At 52.7% G+C, this 19,813-nt stretch overlaps 1 protein-coding gene across 1 annotated transcript in view; it reads left to right on the top strand.

The window, feature by feature from the left end:
• Positions 1–40: 40 nt before the first annotated feature.
• MYO18B (myosin XVIIIB) overlaps positions 41–19,813 on the top strand; it is a 154,556-nt gene continuing 134,783 nt past the window's right edge. Inside the window, exons 1-10 of the mRNA XM_067539421.1 lie at positions 41–125; positions 5,439–5,594; positions 7,334–7,993; positions 8,517–8,583; positions 10,017–10,129; positions 10,960–11,136; positions 12,310–12,508; positions 14,825–14,967; positions 17,049–17,149; positions 19,344–19,407. Of these exons, the coding sequence (XP_067395522.1) occupies positions 7,412–7,993; positions 8,517–8,583; positions 10,017–10,129; positions 10,960–11,136; positions 12,310–12,508; positions 14,825–14,967; positions 17,049–17,149; positions 19,344–19,407 (1,446 nt within the window). The 5' untranslated portion in view covers positions 41–125; positions 5,439–5,594; positions 7,334–7,411. The remainder of the gene's footprint in view (positions 126–5,438; positions 5,595–7,333; positions 7,994–8,516; positions 8,584–10,016; positions 10,130–10,959; positions 11,137–12,309; positions 12,509–14,824; positions 14,968–17,048; positions 17,150–19,343; positions 19,408–19,813) is intronic.

Here is a 19,813-nt window from a genome sequence, read left to right as displayed (position 1 = left end):
CTCCGCTGCTCTCTTGCTCTCTTTGCTTTTTCTGCTTGGTAGGCTCCGTTAGCTGCTAATAGAGACGGGGTGTCTGCCTGTCGGACTTGAACTCCCGGGCTGCCACCGCACCGCTTGCACGAAAGGTAGAGTCGCTGCTCGGCGTGTGTGCTCGGCTGGGCTGGTGTGTGTCTTGGAGGAGACGGGTTAGGCTTTGGGATCCAAAATGTACTTTTTTGGGTGTGCTTGTTGCCGGGTTCTTGAGTCTCAAAAGCCTGAGGGGAGCTATTTTTAGCTAGGTATGAAGGGCGACAGGAACGGGTCTGACTTCGGGGCCTCCATCCATTGGCTGGGTTTTCTCTCCCAGCAAATGGAACGTGTACGTGTGTGTGTGTTAAAGGACAGTACAGTGTGTGTGTGTGTGTGTGTGTGTGTGTGTGTGTGTGTGTGTGTGTGTGTGTGTGTGTGTGTGTGTGAAAGGACAGTACAGTGTGTGTGTGTGTGTGTGTGTGTGTGTGTGTGTGTGTGTGTGAAAGGACAATACAGTACAGTGTGTGTGTGTGTGTGTGTGAAAGGACAGTACAGTGTGTGTGTGTGTGTGTGTGTGTGTGTGTGTGTGAAAGGACGGTACACTGTGTGTGTGTGTGTGTGTGTGAAAGGACGGTACAGTGTGTATCACTCTCTTTGGGTGGTTGTTAGACCACATGGATTCATTCACCAGGACCGTGTTTTTTTCTGAGCTCCTGGAAAGAACTAATGTGATTTTCTGGCCAGTCTCCTTTTGAGAACTCTTTGCTCACATTCATAATCCTTCCAGCCCAATATCCTGCCTGGCACGGTGGCCAGCACCAGATACTTCAGGGGAAGGTGTACGGACCCAGCAGTAGCAGCTATGGGATCATTCGCCCCCCCACGTTAGGTCCCGTCCTGAGCTCTGTAAGTTAGAGACTGGCCAAGCCCTGAATCGCGGGGTTGAATAGCCCTTCTGCCTGTGAGCATTACCGAGCGCTCTGCAGAGTGCTTTGCAGTGTGCCTGCTCTGAGTAACCAGTTTAGTGTAAAACATCCTGGGCCAGATGTCCTCTCGGGTGCAATTATTGCATGCAAGGTTTGCAGTCTGGTGCTGTTGGACGGTATCAGCGAAAGCAGCAGCTGGGTTTCAGATGCTGGGTCTGGGAGCTGCTGCTCCAACTTCCCGTGTGACGTGTTTGCTTCCAAACGAAGCGTTAACGTTGCCAGTAGCCGTGGGTTGTGGAAAGTCTTTATTGTGTGGGACCCTGGCTCACGCTCAGCCTCTCAGCGGGGTGATTAGCAGCTATTTGGAGCTGACTGAACTCACTCAGGTCAAATCTCAGTGGTGCTTTTTCAGACCCACAGTATGAGGGAGGAGGAATTTTCATTTGCTCTGCGATAATATAAATCGTTGCACTGCAATGTCCCCCTGAGGAATACGTCGGATGGTTTATGTTCTAGTAACCTGAATCCAGAGATGCTGCCTTGAATTGAAATGCACAGCTAAAGGGTGGTGGAAAGTTCTGACCGGGGAGGCCATCATGCACAGATTTCAGTTTGTCAGTGAGATCTGGGGCGTCTCCCAGCCAAAAGTCTATGAGAAAATACATCCCGGGTCCAACGTGTGTGATGATTAGCAAGTTAACGTGCTACCATTGTGGCGGGCACTGGGTGAGGAGCACAGAATCATCCTGGTCGAGGGCCCTTTGCGGCTCCAGGCGCGGCTCGCCGATCCTGCCATGGGGAAATGTTCTTCATGGCGTCAGGGTTCCACGTGCCGGATGCTGCGGAGGGGCAATGTGCGCAGCGTGGTGTCCTGTGTGTGGGGGGAGGCTGCTCTCCCCAGGGTCACAGGGTCCCTGCTGCCATGACACATGGCTGGAGCTTGGAAAACCTCAGAGCCACTGTTCTGGGAGAGGATCGTCCATTGTTCTGCCTCTCGCTGCTGAGCGTGAAATGGGCCCTGTGAGGCAGGGCGTGACCGTCACCCTGCCCTCCCGGCTCGTGTCAGCGGCTCGGAAGTGCGGCCAAGCCTGGGGAGGAGCTGTTGACCTCGGGGAGGGAGGCTCAGCAGCGGGCAGGGGTGTCTGCGTGGAGCAGCAGAGGAGAACCCTGGCTGGTTGGCCGTGCCCGTGCTCCTCACGCCACGGCGGAAGGGGACAAGCTGGCTCAGTGATAACCGCGAGCCAGGACTCTTGGGTTCTGGTCCCGGCTCTTCCGCTCAGTGTTTACACACTGTGAGCTGGGGGTAGCATTCAGCTGCAGCACCCGTTGTGAGGCTAGAGTGATATGGGGGCAGCCCCGGGAGCACGAGAGGGAAAGGCGTCAAAGGGAGGTGACTGCTTGCCCTGCTCCGCGTGTGTGGAAATGAGCCCGACGGGCGATGTCTAAACGCGACGAGGCCGGCGGGGCTGTTGTGCCGCAGCAGAGGGGCTGTGACCCGATCCGAGGGCCCGTGTGCAGCCAGACACCTGGTTGTCTCGGCTCGGGGGTTGGAGGGAGAAGGTGGTTGAACAGGGGCACGGCAGGAGATCCCCGGGGCTGGGGAAGGGTCCTTGTTCTGTCTGAGTCGGGGAAGGGGCCAGTTGGCTCAGGCACCCAGAGGTCTGCCAGTTCCACAGCCCCCGTCCTGGCCGGGGTGCCCAGGGCCAGGCATATGAGACTGCTTGCCCCCGAGCATTTAATGCCAGTCGTTGGCAGCCTTGGGAAAGCCATGGGGAGGGCAGGTGTAAGGCCTGGCCCGGCGCCCAAGTGGGGCCTATGCTGGAAATGGCCCCTGAGGGGGGTGGGAGGGTGGAGTGAGGCTGGGGCTGGCCAGGGACCGCGGCGTCGCCCGTAATCACGGGTCACTTCTGAGGCAGGGAGAACAGAAGCGGCTGATCTCCCTTTCCTGGCCCAGTCAGTGTTTACAGACTCCCACCACGTCCCCTCTTCTCCAGGCAACAGCTGTCCCAGTGTCTTTTCAGAGCGTTTCCCAGGCCCTTGCTCATTCTCTTGCCCGCCTCTGAACCCCGCCGCGTCCGCGGTGCCCTTAGTGCGCTGGGTGCCCAGTGCCGCTCACGGGGCCCAGAGGAGACGCACGGTCGGCTCACACAAAATGGTTCTAACATTCTCCATACGTAGCATTCAGCACCCCGTGCCCTGGGCCTGCTCCCGCCTCGTTCGCTTTCCTGGCCATCGGTGCCCATGCCGCAGAGGTTCACAGGGCAGATATGGTTCAGTTGGACCCCTCTGGGCGAATGAGAAGTTCAGAGTTTTCCCTCATTACTTTGCTTTGGGTGACCGTGAATTTCCGTGGCCCTCGTCTTGCCCCTTCACCGAGCGTGACGAGGTCTGGGGAGTTCCTCAGTCCTCTCTGGCCCTGATTAACCCAAGTCGCTTTGTGTCAGCTGTCTGGGTCCTCGACACCCAGGGCCGGGCTACCAGCTGCCTCTGATTTGAATGTCACTCATTGCCCGGCTCTCCACCCCCGGCTGGGAGGGGCCTGCTCAGCCGTCTGGGTCAGACGCCCACGGAGAGGGTGAGCTGGGGCCGAGCAGCTGGTGTGTTTCATGTCTTTCTCGCTCCGGGACTAACGACATCTTTGTTTTTTCTCTCCTCCCGCCCTCCTGGAATCCGTGTCTGTGTGTCTGGTCCTGGGCCCAGGTCGATGTATCATTTGTCTCCATAAAACATCATTCCGTGTCTCACACTTGAAGCACACCAGTCCTCAGGCACTGTCACGGCAGCAGCAGCAGCATGGCCATCTCCTCACGCCTTGCACTGTGGGAGCAAAAGGAAAGTGACGACCCTCGTGCTGCTGCGGGGGCGGGGGTCCCTCCCGGCGGGACGTAGCCTGTCTCTCCTGGGGGCGTTTCGAGGGAACAGAGCCTTGGAAGGAGCCAGTGGTTCCCAATTGCACAGTAGCAAAGCTTCCGGCAGGGGGGCAAGGAGCATGCGCCGCTTTGACCATTGCTAGCACGCTCTGTTCATTGCCTGGATTCACGTTACCTGTTACGATTTCGCATCTCATAGCACATGGCTTTGGTGTCACTCCCTGTGCATGTCCCGCTGCCTCCCCAAATGTCCCCTTTGAGCCTTCCGCCTCCTAGCACACAGGAGGCCATTTGTGTGTTGCGAGCTATTTCTCTACTGCCTTGGGAACAGAGGGCTCCTGTCGGTAAATTGCAGGTAGAAGACGAGAGTTAAAACATGCTTGAAAAGTACGATTGTCCTCAGCTGCGGATAAAGCCATTGGGGGGCGGGAGGGAGGGAGATACCATGGGTCGGAAGTTCCAACCTTCTTCGGGACACAACACATAATAAGGTTCAGAGGCCCTGAACTGTCACAGCTTTCGCTGTTTCCCAAGGTTTGAAAATGAGACTGTTCCTGTAACCCCTTTGCAACAGCCATGTCCTTTGTGATGTGAGCGGCAGCCACGTCCCCAGCCCCTTGATGGCCGTGGAAGTCTTTCCACTGACTTCAGGGAGCTTTGGAAGCGGCCCTTAAACATGTCGGCTCTTGTCAGAGGAGGACAAGGTTAGATGGATTCCTAGATCCCTTCTGCAAACCATCCTTGGAGTTGCTTTGCTAGGGGACAGTAGAACATGGTCAAGGTGCTTGATTTGTAGCCTCAGAAGGTTTGACATCCCTCCACCTGCACACAGGGAGACAGATGAAAACTCACCCAGCCCTTCTTTGTGTCACGCTACGTAGCCAGCGGCTGTTAATCAATGGAAGGCAAAGAATATCCCCCGTCTCGTTCAGCACACATGGGGATCAGATTGGAAACGTGTAGGCAACGTCTCTAATGTCATAAGCAAAGGAGGGTGAGATAGTTACTGGGGCGTTGGCTAGGCTACTTGGCCCCATATTAGACCACTCAGGCAAGTCCCCAAGGATTTTCAGAGGAACCAGGAGAATGGGGGAGGTCACCCAGTTGCCCTTGGGCCTTTGGAAATCTCCCCTGAAATTCTAGATGGGTATTTTCCATCAATTTGCTTAGTGTTTTGGCAAAAAATTGGTGCCACCAGTCTGGTTTTCAGGAGTGACCCTACCACAACACAGCTGCTTGGAGAGCAGGCCACAGGCGAGTGCAACCCCAAGACTCCCAAGCAACCCTACAATAACAAACCAGAATGCACTGCCCCATTGCCCACAGGCAAACCTGTAGGAGACACAGCCAAGGGGAGGTGTCTGGTTCCACTTCGTGAGTGGTGATGAGGATGTCTGATTGTTGGCAAGAGCTCTGCAAACCCCCGGCCGTGTCTCTCTCTCACTGTGCTGCTCCCGTGTGATGCTATCGCAGAGTGTGGGACGTGGCCTGTCACCCCTGAGCTTGGTTGAGTCACGTATGCCGGCTAACTGCTCTCCGAGGGGTTTGTGGCGCTGTCTGAGCCCGAAGAGCAGATCTCTGCCAGGGCCCGGGAGGAGAGCCATTGAATAACAACCTCTGCTTGTACAAACAGATTAGGGAAGAGGACAGGAGTCCGGCCCCTTCTTCCCCCCCTCCACTTTTCTCGGTGATTCCTGGGGGATTCATCAAACAGCTCGTTCGGGAAACAGAGAAAGAATCCAAGGAATCTAGATTGAAAGAGAAAGGCACCTTGAACGCTAAAGAAGACGTAAGTACCCAGCGAATCGTGTCCTGCCTTCCGTGTCCTGAGGTTCAGCTGTTAGTGTAACCACCACCGTTGTGTGTGTGTGGCTGGGCCAGAGGATACCAGCCTACTACAGCTCCCAGTTAGAGGAGTTGCTCCGTTAGCTCAAGTAGTAATGGCTGGTGCTTTCAGTGCTGGCTGTCCTGGTTCGTTCCCAAGGCACCGGTACCAGGGCATCTGGGATAAGCAACAGCCTGAAAACGCCCCTGTGCTAGAAAGGCAGAAGGGTGTTGTCCGTGACATTGTGAGGGCTCAGATTTGGGTTTACTGAAGGCTGCTGGGTGGGTTGCGGCTCTGTGTGCTGCGTTGGTGGAGGCTAGTTTTATTCTTGTTTGCACAGTCCGGGTTCTCACAGGTCGAAAGTGCTTAGAGCCTCGTTGCAGAGGCTCCTTGTCACTGTGAGAGAATCCTGGCCGAAACCCCAGGCAATGACTGTCGCTAACGGAGCTAATGGCTAATGGACAATAATATCAGAGCGGCAGGTAAACTTGCAGGGCTCCGTAAGCCAGGTTTGCGTTTGGGCAAAGAGCAGCACCAAACCCAAAGTCCCGAGCATCTTCCTAAACCAGCGACTGGCCCGGGGTGAAGCTGGCTGAGTTTCTGGTGCTAGTTGGAAAGTTTTTAACTTGAGATGCATGGCTCAGAATCGGTTCAGTGTTTTCCAATAAACTGGTAATAAATAGACACATTGGAGAGAGGGTTCAGAGAAGGCCCCAGGCCTTATGGTGATAGACTGCAGGAGCTTATCACGGAGGGTTAAGGGGTGACTTGATCACGGTCTGTGAGTACCTGCCAAAGGACTCTTCAGTCTAGCAGGCAAAGGTATAACAAGACGTAATGGTTGGAAGTTGAAGCCAGACACATTCAGACTGGGAATACAGCACACATTGTTAACGGGAGGCTAACCAGCCACTGGAACAACTTACCGAGGGTCGCGGTGGATTCTCCAACCCCAACACACATGCGAGAGTTAAACCTGGGCGTGTGTGTCACTGGCTCAGGCCGAGGGCCCTAGGTACCTCGTCGGGATGAGCCTAGGCATCCAGTCCTGCCAGGCATTCAGCGTGCTCAGCTCGACCTGGCGTCACGGCTGGACGAAAACCGTCGACGAGCTGTGCTCAGTGCCGTGCAGGATTAGGCCCTAGGGTAACATTGGCAGAAGGGCCAGGTTTTCACCAGGATTCAGGTGCCCAGTGGAGCAGATGGGCACCCAGGGGGGTTTTCTAAAGCACCTGGGTACCTAGTATCAAAGCAAAGTCAAAGGGAGTCAGGAGCCTGACTTTTGCCAATCCCCTGCGGTGCCCCTCTGCTCGTTTAGGCCCCTAAATCCCATTGAATTAGGGTTCTAAGAGCCAACCTCGCTGACGAAAACGGACCTTAATGACATGGGTGCGTTTGACCCGAGTGCAGTGGCTGCTCCTGTCATTTGTGGGCTGAGCCTGCAGCTTATCCCTATTCATTGGAAGCTACTTTTAGTTGTTCCAAGTCTCTCACTCAAATCAAAACCTCCTCAACCCCCAGGTGAGGAGAGCAACTCAGCCAAGCCCCTGTAGCTCTGCACCTGAGAGGAGGCTGGGTGTAAGCTTGCTCAGAGGCCCCGGTGCCCCTGGGCTGATGGATTCACCGTGGGCTGATGAAGCCGTTCCTCTAAGCCCCCAGGGTTCATGTTAACAGACTTCGCTTCATCTTGATTTTGTTTGTAGCCGCCCGGGGAGCAGGACAACGACCGTGTGCAGCAGTTTGTGACAAAGGATGAGGATATCCTCGACGTAGGAGGAGAAATGTCAAGTAACGGGCAGCTGCTGCAGAACGGCCTGAACGGAGAGCAGCACGGAGGGGAGGTGGCAGCGGAAATTGCTCCGAGAAAGCCTCTTCCCTTCAAGAGAGGCGTGAAGAGGAGCAACATCAAGAAAGCCACATCCCCCGCACCGGAAAAGGCAGCTGCAACTCCCACGCCGGGGGAGACAATCCAGCCAGATGAGTCCCAGGCTGCCAAGCCTCCGTGCCCTAAGCAGAGCCCTCAGGAGCAAAGTAAAGGGGAAAATACCCCTGCTGATGCGCCGGTGACCAGTAAGGATTTTCAGTGCCACAGTGAAGATCCTGCAAAGGAGGGCAACGAAATGAGGAGAAAACATCCTGAAAATTCAGGGAAAGAGAAGGTGGTAACAAAGAACCAGGCGGAGCCCCAGATCAGGGGTGAAACCAAGAAGGAACAAGGGGAGATCAAGGAGAAGCCCATGGAGGACAAGGAAGAACCAGTGGAATTCAAGGAAGAACCAGTGGAAATCCAAGAGGAACCAGTGGAAATCAAGAAGAAGCCTGGAGAAATGAAGGAGCCAGGGGAAAGCACAGACTCAGACAAGGTGATTTTGTGCCCTGTCCGTTTGTCTTGCTGTTTTGCTGTAGTATAGAGTCCTGCCCTATGGAATTAGAATAAAAACCCCTTCGGCACAGGAGAACTGAAATAAAATCAAAGCTGTTTAAGGTCCCAGATCAGAAGAATCTGTGTCTCGTGTAGACTTAGAAGTGACAAGTTCATTGGAACTCATGCAGATGTTAACATGTGTGAGAAAGTGTTTAGTGTTTGCATTTCATGACCAGCTGGTGGGATGTCGCAAGCATGGTTTTCACATATCTGTCCCCTGTTATAACGTGATAGCAAACATCTGCATTGTAGATATCCCTGTAACTGAGTAACCCATCCAAGGGGAAAGAAGCCTTGTGTAATGCAAATGAAGAACTTTACCAGGGAAGTTCTCATTCCTGCACATGGCACGCAAATGGGCATTGTATGTGACATCAAAAACTTTGCTAAGAGACCAGATCAGAGCTGCCTCTGCTATGCTGTCTCCTGCTGCAGGGATCTGACTCTCTTTTTGTCTCCAGGTTCACGACGGTGTGTGGTATGAAACAGAGAAAGTTTGGCTTGTCCAGAAAGATGGATTTACACTCGGTAACTTTCATTTTCTCCATCTGCGCTCTGTGAAGACTAAGCTGAGTAATTTGCTTTAGAGTAGAGTGTGGAAGGGCGATAAACCTGACAGGTGCAGCCTGGCCTCTGACTGCTGGGGGCTAGGAGGAAACCCCATCACTACAAGGCTTCTTCCTCTGAAGCAGCTGGTGCTGGCCACTGCTAGAGCTGGGACACTGGACTAGGTGGATCTCGGGTCCGATCCAGTCTGGCCCATCCCTCTGTTGGCCATTGCCATGGTTCACGCAGGGAGGAGCCTCTCCTAAGAACCATGACCTCCTCCTAGATTAGTAGTTAGAGCAGGGGTCTGGGAGCGGGGCTCCTCAGTTCGGTTCTGAACGGTGTCAGGATGCCACTGTGTGACTTGGCCAACTCCCTCCTGGCATGTTCTCCTGGCTTGCATGGCCCCAGAGGGGTTAGTGGGAGCTCAGCCTGTCCAGAGATTCACCCCTTAGACTTGGCTGACAGGCTTCTCCTGGTCTCTGAAATGGGGTTGAATCTTGTGCAGTGGTCCCCGTCAGTGGGAAAGCATCACGTGAGTGCCACTGAGACGCGAGGTGCTAGTGGGGAGAGAGGAAAAATATCACCCTTCCCGTACAACAGCAAACCTAATGCACGGCGGTAGCACTTTCCTGTTGGCCACGCTCCTGGAAGGCATGCCAATATTGCAGGCCATGTTGCCTCCCCCCAGAGCTGGCAGTGTTTGGTATTTGTCACAGAATTTCCCCTGGTGCCTTTCTCTGCGCCCTGTCGTTAACGCTCAGCGCGGGCGTTATAAATGGCGCGTCGGACTCTCGGCTTTACGCTCTGGCCCCTTTCCCTCACGCCGGCAGAGTAAAGAGGCCTGGTAGTCTGTGTGCGCAAGGAGCCGCGACTGTGTCTCCTCTGCCAGGGGAGGCGTGGATGCAGCGTGGGGAGGTTTATCTGCACCAGCTTGAATCTAGTTAGCATGGGGAGAGCGTTGCTGAACTGGTAACACAGGCTTCAGCATGGCCACGCAGCCGGAGAACTAGCCCCGCAGCGCCCTGGGGACCTGCTCTGGTTGCTAACCTCTGCTGACGCCTGTTCGGCCACCTCTGTGCTGCTACTGTTATCCGGCTGGCTAGAGTAAAGCTCGTACGTGCATGCCTACCTGTGCTGCAATCGCCCTTACCCTTGCAGTGCAGACAGAGCCCGTAGGGCCACGCACACTGCAGGGGTGTGATTTCGAATGGGTTGTGAACTGTTGGGGTCTGGGTAGGCCCTGCCGGTGCACGCTAGAAATCGCCTAGGGTACAGCACTGGGGCGAGAGCGGAATTGGCCCCTCTGTAATTCTCTGAACCAAAGCCACATCTTGTGCAGGCCTGCCCAGCTACCTCGGTAATTAGCCACGCCTTCGTCAGGGGAAGAACTCATCCATGGGCTTCTCTTGCAGCCACCGTGCTCCAGCCGGATGTGGGGACCCCGGAGCTGCCAGCCGGGAGGGTGAGGGTTCGCAGAGAAGCTGACAACATTGTCACCGAGGTGGACGAGGAGTGTGTGCACCGGGTGAGTAGCCAGAAATGAAACCCAAACCAGCCTGGAAAGCCTCTTCCTCCCTCCCAGCTGAGATGGTCTCTCTGCCCCATGGCAAATCTCACTGCGCCTGTGAGATGGGGGCAGCTCTGTTGCAGTCCATGGTGGCACCAGTTTGTGCTGATATAAGAGACCTCCACCCCTGTTCCCCACTGGATGTCCCGGCAGCACTTCCTGTCTCCTCGCTGGAGATTCTCCTGGTATTTCGGAGACTTTTTGTCTGTCCAGTGATTGGCCCTCCATTGCGATTGGCTGCAGTGGTTGGACTCCGTTGCACATCACGCTGTGGTTTGCAATAGCAGGGCTGGAAGCGGGGCTCTGACTGCCCTGTGAGCTGCTGATCTGTTGCAGCCCTGTCTCCTCCGTTCCTGGACCTACTCTGCAAGATACTACGGATCTCTAAATGGTTTTGGTTCCTGCTCTCAGTTAATTGTACCTGGATGCCATTGACCCTAGTGAAATGTGAGCTCTTGGGGAAGGGACTGTGCCCTCCTGTTTGTTTGGAAAGTGGCTAGCACGTTTTGGGTGATGTGGCCATATAAATATTGATTTAGCAGAGCCCCAAACTGACCTCTTCTCTGCCCCAGGGAGTTCCATCTTGTGAGGTGTCTCGCTGGGCACCATGCCACCGTTCCAAGGGTGGTCACAGGAAGCTCTGGCTTGAGCCCGAGAAACGTTAGGGTTCCCAGGTTCTCAGCGATTCTTCGTGATTAATAATAAACACTCGGCACTGCAGGGAATGAAATGAGTCTCTCCAGCACAGCCAGCCCCTCATGGGGCAGCTCATGCCTTATTTCTCGTAGACCAACCCCTCCAAACTGGATTACGCAGAAGATCTTGCTGCACTGATCAGTCTGAATGAATCGAGTGTCCTTCACACGCTCCAGCACCGGTACCGGTCCCAGCTCTGCAACACTTATGCCGGGCCCAGCCTGATTGCCATCAGGCCCAGCTGGGCCACTACTAGCTACTCGGGAAAGGTAAGCGATGGGCCGGTCCTGTGCGGCGTCTCATGCAGCGGCTACATGACGGTGTGATGTGGTAGATGGGTTCCCTGGCTTGGGTTTGGGATGGCTGCAAATAAAACGTCAATCCCACACAGTCGTGCGCTTGGGTTAGGGCCTGTGTTAGAAGAGGGTTTTATTTGATTAGTTTAGAACATGATCTTCACCGAACGCCCTGTTCCCCGGTGGCCTTTCGGAGGAGAATTCCTTGGATTCCATCAGTGTCCAAAAGGTGGTGCCATAGAACCATCATAACAACGAGAGGGGCTGGAAATGGATTGCGCCGCCTTCTTAACTGAGGAAGGAGGGGCTCCTGCATTAGCTGAAAAGAGCGCCCCGGGCTCCATTTTCTGATCGGCACACGTGGGAATGACAAACCTGAGCATCCTCGCTCCTTGGGATGGGTCTTCCTGTATGGCAGGGCACAGCAAACCGAGGGGGGCTGAGACATGTCCATAAGGAAATGCAAAGCTGTAGGAAAAATCAAGGGGGAAGGAGCTTGCCTTGCATCCGGCGCTTGAAATTAAGCCCGATTCACATGAACGTTTCAAACAAAAGCAGACCCATTTCAAAGCAAAAGATGAGCGAAATGCTCCTTTCTCTTTCACCTTCCACCCTTTAGCATTTACGGGCCGATGGTTGTTCTCGTTAGAAATGCGTGCATGCCTGATTTTCGTGAGGAAAGAGCGATTTTGCTAGAATTGCAAGGAAAGCGCCGTACTAGCGGTGTGGGCTGAGAACGGAGAGGAAGCTGTGGACTTCTGCAAAACCGGCACTGAGTTTCCAGAGCTGTAGGAAATGGGGCCACCGGGTGACGGGACGGGGCAGAGAAGGAAGGAGTCCAGTTAAAGGCAGAGCTCCTCCGGGCTCGTTAGCAGCAGACCCTCTCTGCTAGCCCCTGTGGTGCCATCATACCCTGTGATCTGCAGTCTCAAGGCAAGGTTAGGTTGCTTCAGGGAAGGGGTGAAGAAAGGGCCTGCGGCTGGGAAGCTCGTGGGGTTTTTCTGCAACAAAGTGCAGCCTGACTGGAAACAGACAGGCTGGAAGTTAAAACCCTCAACGTCTCTCATGTCGGAGAACCCCACCGGGCGACTGCCTGTTCGGCGAGATCATTAGTGCAGCTCATTCACGCGGCCATTCCCTTTCTAGGTGTTCAAAGGGAAGCGAGACAACATGCCCCCTCACATCTGCTCCGTGGCGCAGAAGGCCTACTGGAACCTACTCATGCATCGTCAGGACCAGGCGATTGTGCCCTTGGGGAGAAGCGGTGCTGGGAAAACAAGCTGCTGCCAGAGCGCTCTGGAGTACCTGGTGGGCGCCGCCCGCAGCGTGGACAACAGAGTCTCAGGTACAGCCGTGGAGACTGCCAGCCGGTGACTATGTCTGCATATTATTATCCTGAGTATTGCAGTTGCACATAGGGAGCCCACTGATGGGCCAAGTCTCCACTGTGCTAGGTGCTGTACAAACACAGAAAAAAGAGATGGTCCCTGTCCCAAACAGCTTACAATCTAAGTATAAGTCAAGAGACAACCGGTGGAGACAGGCAGGAGGCTGGGGGAGAGCAATAAGATGATACTTCTTTGCACATGTACTCCCCTTTCTGTCTGTCTGTCTGTCTGTCTACCTATTGTCTCTTGTCTTATACTTACAGTGACAAAGTAGAGAATGGGTCTGAAATCAAGATGAAATTCAATAAAGACAAGTGCAAAGTACTTCAGTTAGGAAGGAAAATTCAAACACACAGCTACAAAATGGGGAATAACTGGCTAGGGGGTGGTGCTGCTGAAAAGGCTCCAGGGTCACAAACTGAACATGAGTCAGCAATGAGATACAGCAGTGCAAAAGGCCAATATCATTCTGGGGTGTATTAACAGGAGTGTCGTATGTAAGACAGAGGAGGCCATTGTCCTGCTGTACTGGGCGCTGGTGAGGCCTCAGTTGGGGTGCTGGGTCCAGTTCTGGGTGCCGCACTTTAGGAAAGATTTGGACAAATTGGAGGGAGTCCAGAGGAGAGCAACAAAATGGTAATGGGTTTAGAAACCCTGGCCTGCGAGGGAAGGGTAAGAAAACTGGGCATGTGGAGTCTTGAGAAAAGCAGACTGGGGGCGGGGTGGGGATGGGAGAGACCTGATAACAGTCTTCAAATATGGCAAGGGCTCTTATACAGGGTAGGGTGAGCAATTCTTCTCCATGTCCACTGAAGCTAGAACAAGAAGGAGATTTAGGTTAGAGAGTAGAAAAAGGGTTCTAACTGTAAGGTTAAGCTCTGGAACAGGCTTCCAGGGGAGGCTGTGGAATCCCCATCACTGGGGGTTTTTCAGAACAGGTTGGACAAACACCGGCCAGGGATGGTCTGTTTATTTGGTCCTGTCTCAGTGCCAGAGGCTGGATTTAATGACCTCTTGAGATCTCTTCCAGTCCAACAGTTCTATGTTTCTATGTAAGATGTTTGGGGCAGGGACCTCTCTTTGTCCTTGTGTTTGTACAGCGCCTGGCACAATGGGCTTCTGGTCTCCAACTGGGGCTGCTGGGTGCTGCCATAATAGAAATAATAATTTTTAGTATGGCTCAGCTTTAAAAGCAGCAGGCTCAGCATACCGTGAGAGTGAGCAGGGGTCAGGTTTATGAGTTTACTGAGGTGCTGATTAGATTTGTTTGAAGCTGAAATCTACCAAATTATATTTTCCAACTGGATAATATGATAGCCAATATCTGAACAGAATTTAATAAGGATAACTCCTTTTTATTGAGCCCAGGAAGCAGTAGCGCGGTTCTTTTTCAGGTCTACTTTTACCATGGACAGTATTTCCCAGATCAGGACACTTAGTTATTCTCAACCAATCACCACATTTATTACCTCAGTAAGAACCACACGGGTCTGTAAACCCCAAGTTTTATAGACTTCAAGGCAGAGGAAAGTTTGCAGGAGGGATATGAAGGAGGAGAAGGAGGCGGCTTTGTGTGGATGTTTATGGGGAACTCCTCCTACGTGTGCACAGGACTGATCACAGATAGGAATGCAAAGCGCTGGGCTCCCCTCTCCAGTTACGTGAGTGGAATACCTCAACCCTTTGTGTCCCTACTCGTGGTAAGCTCTAGCTCCACCATGATTAACAGCAATTCTCCCTTACTGTGGAGGCGGGTGTGGATTGAGATGTCTACATTTATGGACAGTCCCTTGTCTACATTTACATTGCACTGTTTGGTTTCTGGGGGTCAAAAAGCACAGCCTGGATGGCACCTACCGATGACTTTTAAAACCTGAATAAATAAATGTTATAGGAGCTAGGTTTACACGGGGTTAACTCAAAATGCCCTCCCAAGGGAGAAACACAATGATGAGCAACAGCGTGTCCTTGGTCCAGCAACCTCCACTGTGCCATCCAGAGCCTTCCCTGCTGCGAGAGTCTGGGCCATGCTGCTGCGAGGCATCCCGGCCTTTAGTGCAGGGCATTGGGACTTGGAGGAGGGTCTGATTTTCAGCGAAGAACATGGATATTTTCAGGATAGCAGCAGCCATGTGTTGCTGTCCCGCTGGGGCCCAGTGAGCTGGGATTAGAACCAGGGAAGTGTGCATTGCTCTGGTACAGCAGCCACAGGGCATCTTGCAAACGCTTTTTTTGCAAACTCTTTTTCAAGTTGTTTGTGTTAATTTTTGCAGTGGAGAAGATTCAGGCCATGTTCACCATCCTCAAAGCTTTGGGTACAGTGACCACCCGCCACAACAGCACCTCCACTCGCTTCTCCATGGTCATGTCACTGGATTTCAATGCCACGGGCCGAATAACAGCCGCTCACCTCCAGGTAACTCTGCAGACCCCAGCCCCCGCACCCAGGGGCCAGCCTTTTCCACTGGCAAGATGGGAGAGTTCAAGTGCCCAAAGGAGACCTACCGTGACTCTCCGTTGCCCTTGTATGCCAGGTGCGGGGCTGTTCCTTCGCTGGCAGCACCAGGCAGTCATCCCCGTGGTCACACAGCTGTCCAGCACTTGTGGAAATGCACAGACTGTCCCGTGGGGGAAGCGATTGGGTGGACGTTTATAGGAAGTAAAGAGGAATGCAAGTTCTGATCTCTCTAAAACTGCTCCCTTTCTTGGGGGGTCTAACGGGGTGTGAGAATTCTGGTGTCTGTTCCTGGACCACATGCAGAGAGGAGCAGTGGTCAGCTGCCTTCCACCAAGACACCTTCACTCCACGTTTCATACAGTCATCATCAGATTCAGCCCTTGTAGAGAACATAACAACAGCCACACTGGGTCAGACAATGGTCCATCTAGCCCAGTATCCTGTCTTCTGACAGTGGCCAATGCCAGGTGCTTCAGCAGGAATGAACAGAGCCGATAATCATCAGGTGATCCATCCCCTGTCGCCCATTCCCAGCTTCTGGCAAACAGAGGCTAGGGATACTTCAGAGCATGGTTTTGCATCCCTGCACATCCTGGCTAATAACCATTGAAGGGCCGATCCTCCAGGAACTTATCTAGTTATTTTTTGAACCCTGTTATAGTCTTGGCCTTCACAACATCCTCTGGCAAGGAGTTCCACAGATTGACACTGCGTTGTGTGAAGAAATACTTCGTTTTGTTTGTTTTAAACCTGCTGCCTATTAATTTCATTTGTGGACCCCTCGTTCTTGTGTGATAAGAATCATAGAATCATAGAATATTAGAGTTGGAAGGGACCTCAGGAGGTCATCTAGTCCAACCCCCTGCTCAAAGCAGGACTAACCTCAGCTATATCATCCCAGCCAGGGCTTTGTCAAGCCTCAGCTTAAAAACCTCTAAGGATGGAGATTCCACCACCTCCCTAGGTAACCCATTCCAGTGCTTCACCACCCTCCTAGTAAAAAACTTTTTCCTAATGTCCAACCTAGACCTCCCCCCTGCAACTTGAGACCGTTGCTCCTTGTTCTGTCATCTGCCACCACTGAGAACAGCCTAACCCCATCCTCCCTGGAACCCCCTTTCAGGTAGTTAAAGGCCGCTATCAAATCCCCCCTCACTCTTCTCTTTTGCAGACTAAACAAGCCCAGTTCCCTCAGCCTCTCCTCATAAGTCTTGTGCTCCAGCCCCCTAATCATTTTGGTTGCCCTCCGCTGGACTCTCTCCAACTTGTCCACATCCTTTTTGTAGTGGGGGGCCCAAAACTGGACACATTACTCCAAATGCGGCCTCACCAGTGCTGAACAGAGGGGAATAATCACTTCCCGTGACCTGCTGGCAATGCCCCTCCTAATGCAGCCCAATATGCTATTAGCCTTCTTGACAACCAGGGCACACTGCTGACTCATATCCAGCTTTTTATCCACCGTTACCCCCAGGTCCTTTTCTGCAGAACTGCTGCCTAGCTCGTCGGTCCCCAGTCTGTAGCTGTGCATGGGATTCTTCCTTCCTAAGTGGAGGACTCTGCACTTATCTTTGTTGAACCTCATTAGATTTCTTTTGGCCCAATTAGATTTCCCAAGTTCTGCTGAAAGTCACACACCGTTGGAAGTTTTACCCATCCTGACATGTCTTGAGCTAAATCCTCCTCTCGGTGACACCAGTTACTTGGCAGAGGTGTCAGGCTGGTGGAACCCAGAGAAAAGTTTGGTCCCTCAAATAATCCATTTTCAAAAGCTTTAAATCTTGGCTACAAAACACAAAAAATATAAAAAATCCAGGTGGGATCATCCTGTCCTCAGGTCTGTGCATCTGGCTCACTCCGCAGTGACTCTGATCTGGCCAGCGATGGGTGTCTGGCATAAAGAGCCCCTCCCGTCACAACATGCAGTGTTTATTTGGGTATTCCCAGTCAGTCGGCGTTCCACAGCCGCTAGACGCGGCTGGCTTGTGTGGGAGCGCAGGCTGGGGAACGGGTGCTGACCTCTTTCTTTCCTCTCTCAGACAATGCTGTTGGAAAGGGTTCGCGTCGCACAGCAACCAGAAGGAGAGAGCAACTTCAATGTCTTTTCTCAGATGCTGGCAGGCCTGGACACGGCTCACAGGTACGCCTGAGGAATTTGGAGGCCGTGTGTGTGGGGCGAAGTGCAGCGTGGCTGTATGGGGTAGCTTTTCGCCAGGGACTCCTGTGTAGATGCTGCAGTGATGGGGGCTCTAGAAGTGACACACCATAGGCTAGACTCCAATGTTTAAGCCATCATGGATTCCTGTGTTACACCAGTGAGAGAGTGGGCCTGATTCTCCTCTGGTGTAACACCAGTGTAAATCAGGAGTGTTGCCATCTATGTCCATAGGAACCGCAGTAGCATAAAATGTGTATAAACTTCAGAAGAGTCAGGTCAGCGGGTTCTGCTAGACTGTTCTCCTCAGTCACAGAACTGCTAATGGACACAGGTGGCCGAGCTGTTCAGCCTTCTATTAGAGAACTGTTCGAGCGTGGGGATCTGCTCCCCAGTTCCCCTGTCTTTCCCTATTTATACTCAAGAGCTGCTTCATGAATACAGTTTTCCAGTTCTCTGTGATGAGGGCTGAATATAGAACAAAGACTCTTGGAACATATGGGGCAGATCATCAGATGTACTTTGCACTAAGCACAAAATTTATATGCTGATGAAGAAGGTGGAAAAAAAATCAGTCTGGAAGAGGCTGTGTTTTAACAGGATTGCCCTTGACCAGGGTAACAGGTGTCAGGCTGTTGCTAGAGATAGATGTAATGTAGGATAGGATCAGACAAATAAACGTGATATTGGCAGGGGGTATGAATTAGGCTCTGGGACTGTATTGAGGAACTCTGATTTCTCCAGCAGAGGGAGCAGAATAGCTATGAAATGATTTCCCAACACAGCATTTGGTTTTGGTTCTGGCCCATTTGTTAATCTGTTGTCTGATGGAATGAGATTTGACAGCAAAGACACACAAATAACAGAAATCAGGGCATTGCACTCTAGGGTGTTTGTTTTCAGCTGTCTTCTTAGAGGAAGTGGGCAAACGTCAAAGGTTACGGGGCGTGGAGAGATCACTCCACATGCAGAGCTACTTTTGGAGACTCCAGTGTGGAGCTGGGTGAGAAATCTTCAGAGAGCAGGGTCGGGCAGGAGGCTCCTGGTGCTTTTGCATCTTGGCTAGAACCAGGGATGGGAGAATGAAGAGAGAATGAAACGTGATTCCAAAACATTCAGCGAACGGTTTAACAGACCCACGCACACACAACTGACTTCTGGATGCAGGTTTGGGCCACTTTTCATTTTATCTGGATGATTTCACCTCATGCCTAATAACTCTGGGCTGCCCCCTGACCCAAGTTAGTTAGCCCCACACTACAGAGTCCCATTGACTCAGCTGGCAGGGCCATCTCCACCTATGCCTGCAACGCTCCGTATCCACCAGTGGCCTCTGCAAGTAACAAATGCCCCTGAACCTGGGAGGCCAGCCTGAGCTCTGGTTGTCTGAGTTTGTCCCATGAGGTTCCTGCAATAACCCCAAACAGAAGGATCCCAATTCTTCTTGATTCTAGCTGATTTCCATGTGACTTTCACAGAACCACGTGGGACCCCTGGTTCTTATCCACAAAACTGGGTTTGTGACTAAGAAGCTGAACCTCGCCACTACCCTACAGCCTGGTAGTGAATTCACACGATAACAGAATAGCTCCCTGGGATCTGAATTGTATTGCGGTGCTGGTCATTGTAGGACGGGAGGAATAAACCGGTTCATGTCTGGGAGCATTTATTAATTACCTCATCTCCATCACGAGTGCGTTACTTAGCACAGGGAGGGAAAGGAGAAGTGCCATGTACATTTGTACATCCGGTGTATACAGCATGAGGGGAAACTAGCACTCAGAGATCAGGAACCATGGAAAGGGGGATTGGAGAGAATCCGCACTGCGGCAAGGAGTTGTAACTGCTGGCCAGGGAAGGCCATTCTAGACTGAACCTTGCACTACTCCTTTGGGCTTGATGATCTCTAACGGCGCACAGAGAAGCATTTCCAATGGCGTGAGCCTTTGGGAACCACACGTGAAAACATGAGTTTAGTACGCCCACCTCCTTCAAAGTGATATGCTCTCTTACTCTCAGCGGAGCAATTGGATTATCCAAGCTCTTTCAGCGGCTTTGAACACTGCTCCGTGCTGTAGCATTCGCGAATGTTTTCATGCACCAGACCCTGGAGACCAATAAGACCCGTCAGGTAGCGCTGAGGTGTAGTTTAATTTTCATTTTTCATCACTGCTTTCAGGACGATGCTGCATTTGCACCAGATGGCTGAGAGCAACTCCTTTGGAATCGGGCCATGTTCAAAGGTAGGGCTGTACAAACCGGTCACATTACCTCCCGCATTGCTTGCGTTGCGTTGCTCCTGACTGTTCTGTGTAGCACGGTTTGGTGTGTGTGGCTTTGTTCAGACACACCAGGTGACACGAGCCTGGCTCCTAGGAGTTACCCTTTGAAATTACACGTCACCTGGCTTTGTCAATATGTTGCAGATGGATAATTTGTCAGATGTGCATTAGCAGAGGAATATCCCTCAGCCCAAGCTAGCAGCACAGCCGTGTTAGACCCTTCCCACAGGGTCAAGGAGGTCCAGACAGGAAATGTAGCGGGCATCGCGCGATAGATGGAACGCACAGATCTTGAACTTTCCTGAGATCTTTTGAACCTAAAGTGGCTCCTGAATAAGACGGGCTGGAAAACCAGAGTTCTGTTTTG

This window comes from Emydura macquarii, unplaced genomic scaffold (assembly GCF_026122565.2).
Source record: "Emydura macquarii macquarii isolate MOO-44397 ecotype Brisbane River unplaced genomic scaffold, CSIRO-AGI_Emac_v2 contig_554, whole genome shotgun sequence".
Taxonomy (NCBI): Eukaryota; Metazoa; Chordata; order Testudines; family Chelidae; genus Emydura; species Emydura macquarii.
The sequence above is the reverse complement of the archived record's forward strand: the minus strand, read 5'-3'. Positions and strand labels throughout refer to the sequence as shown.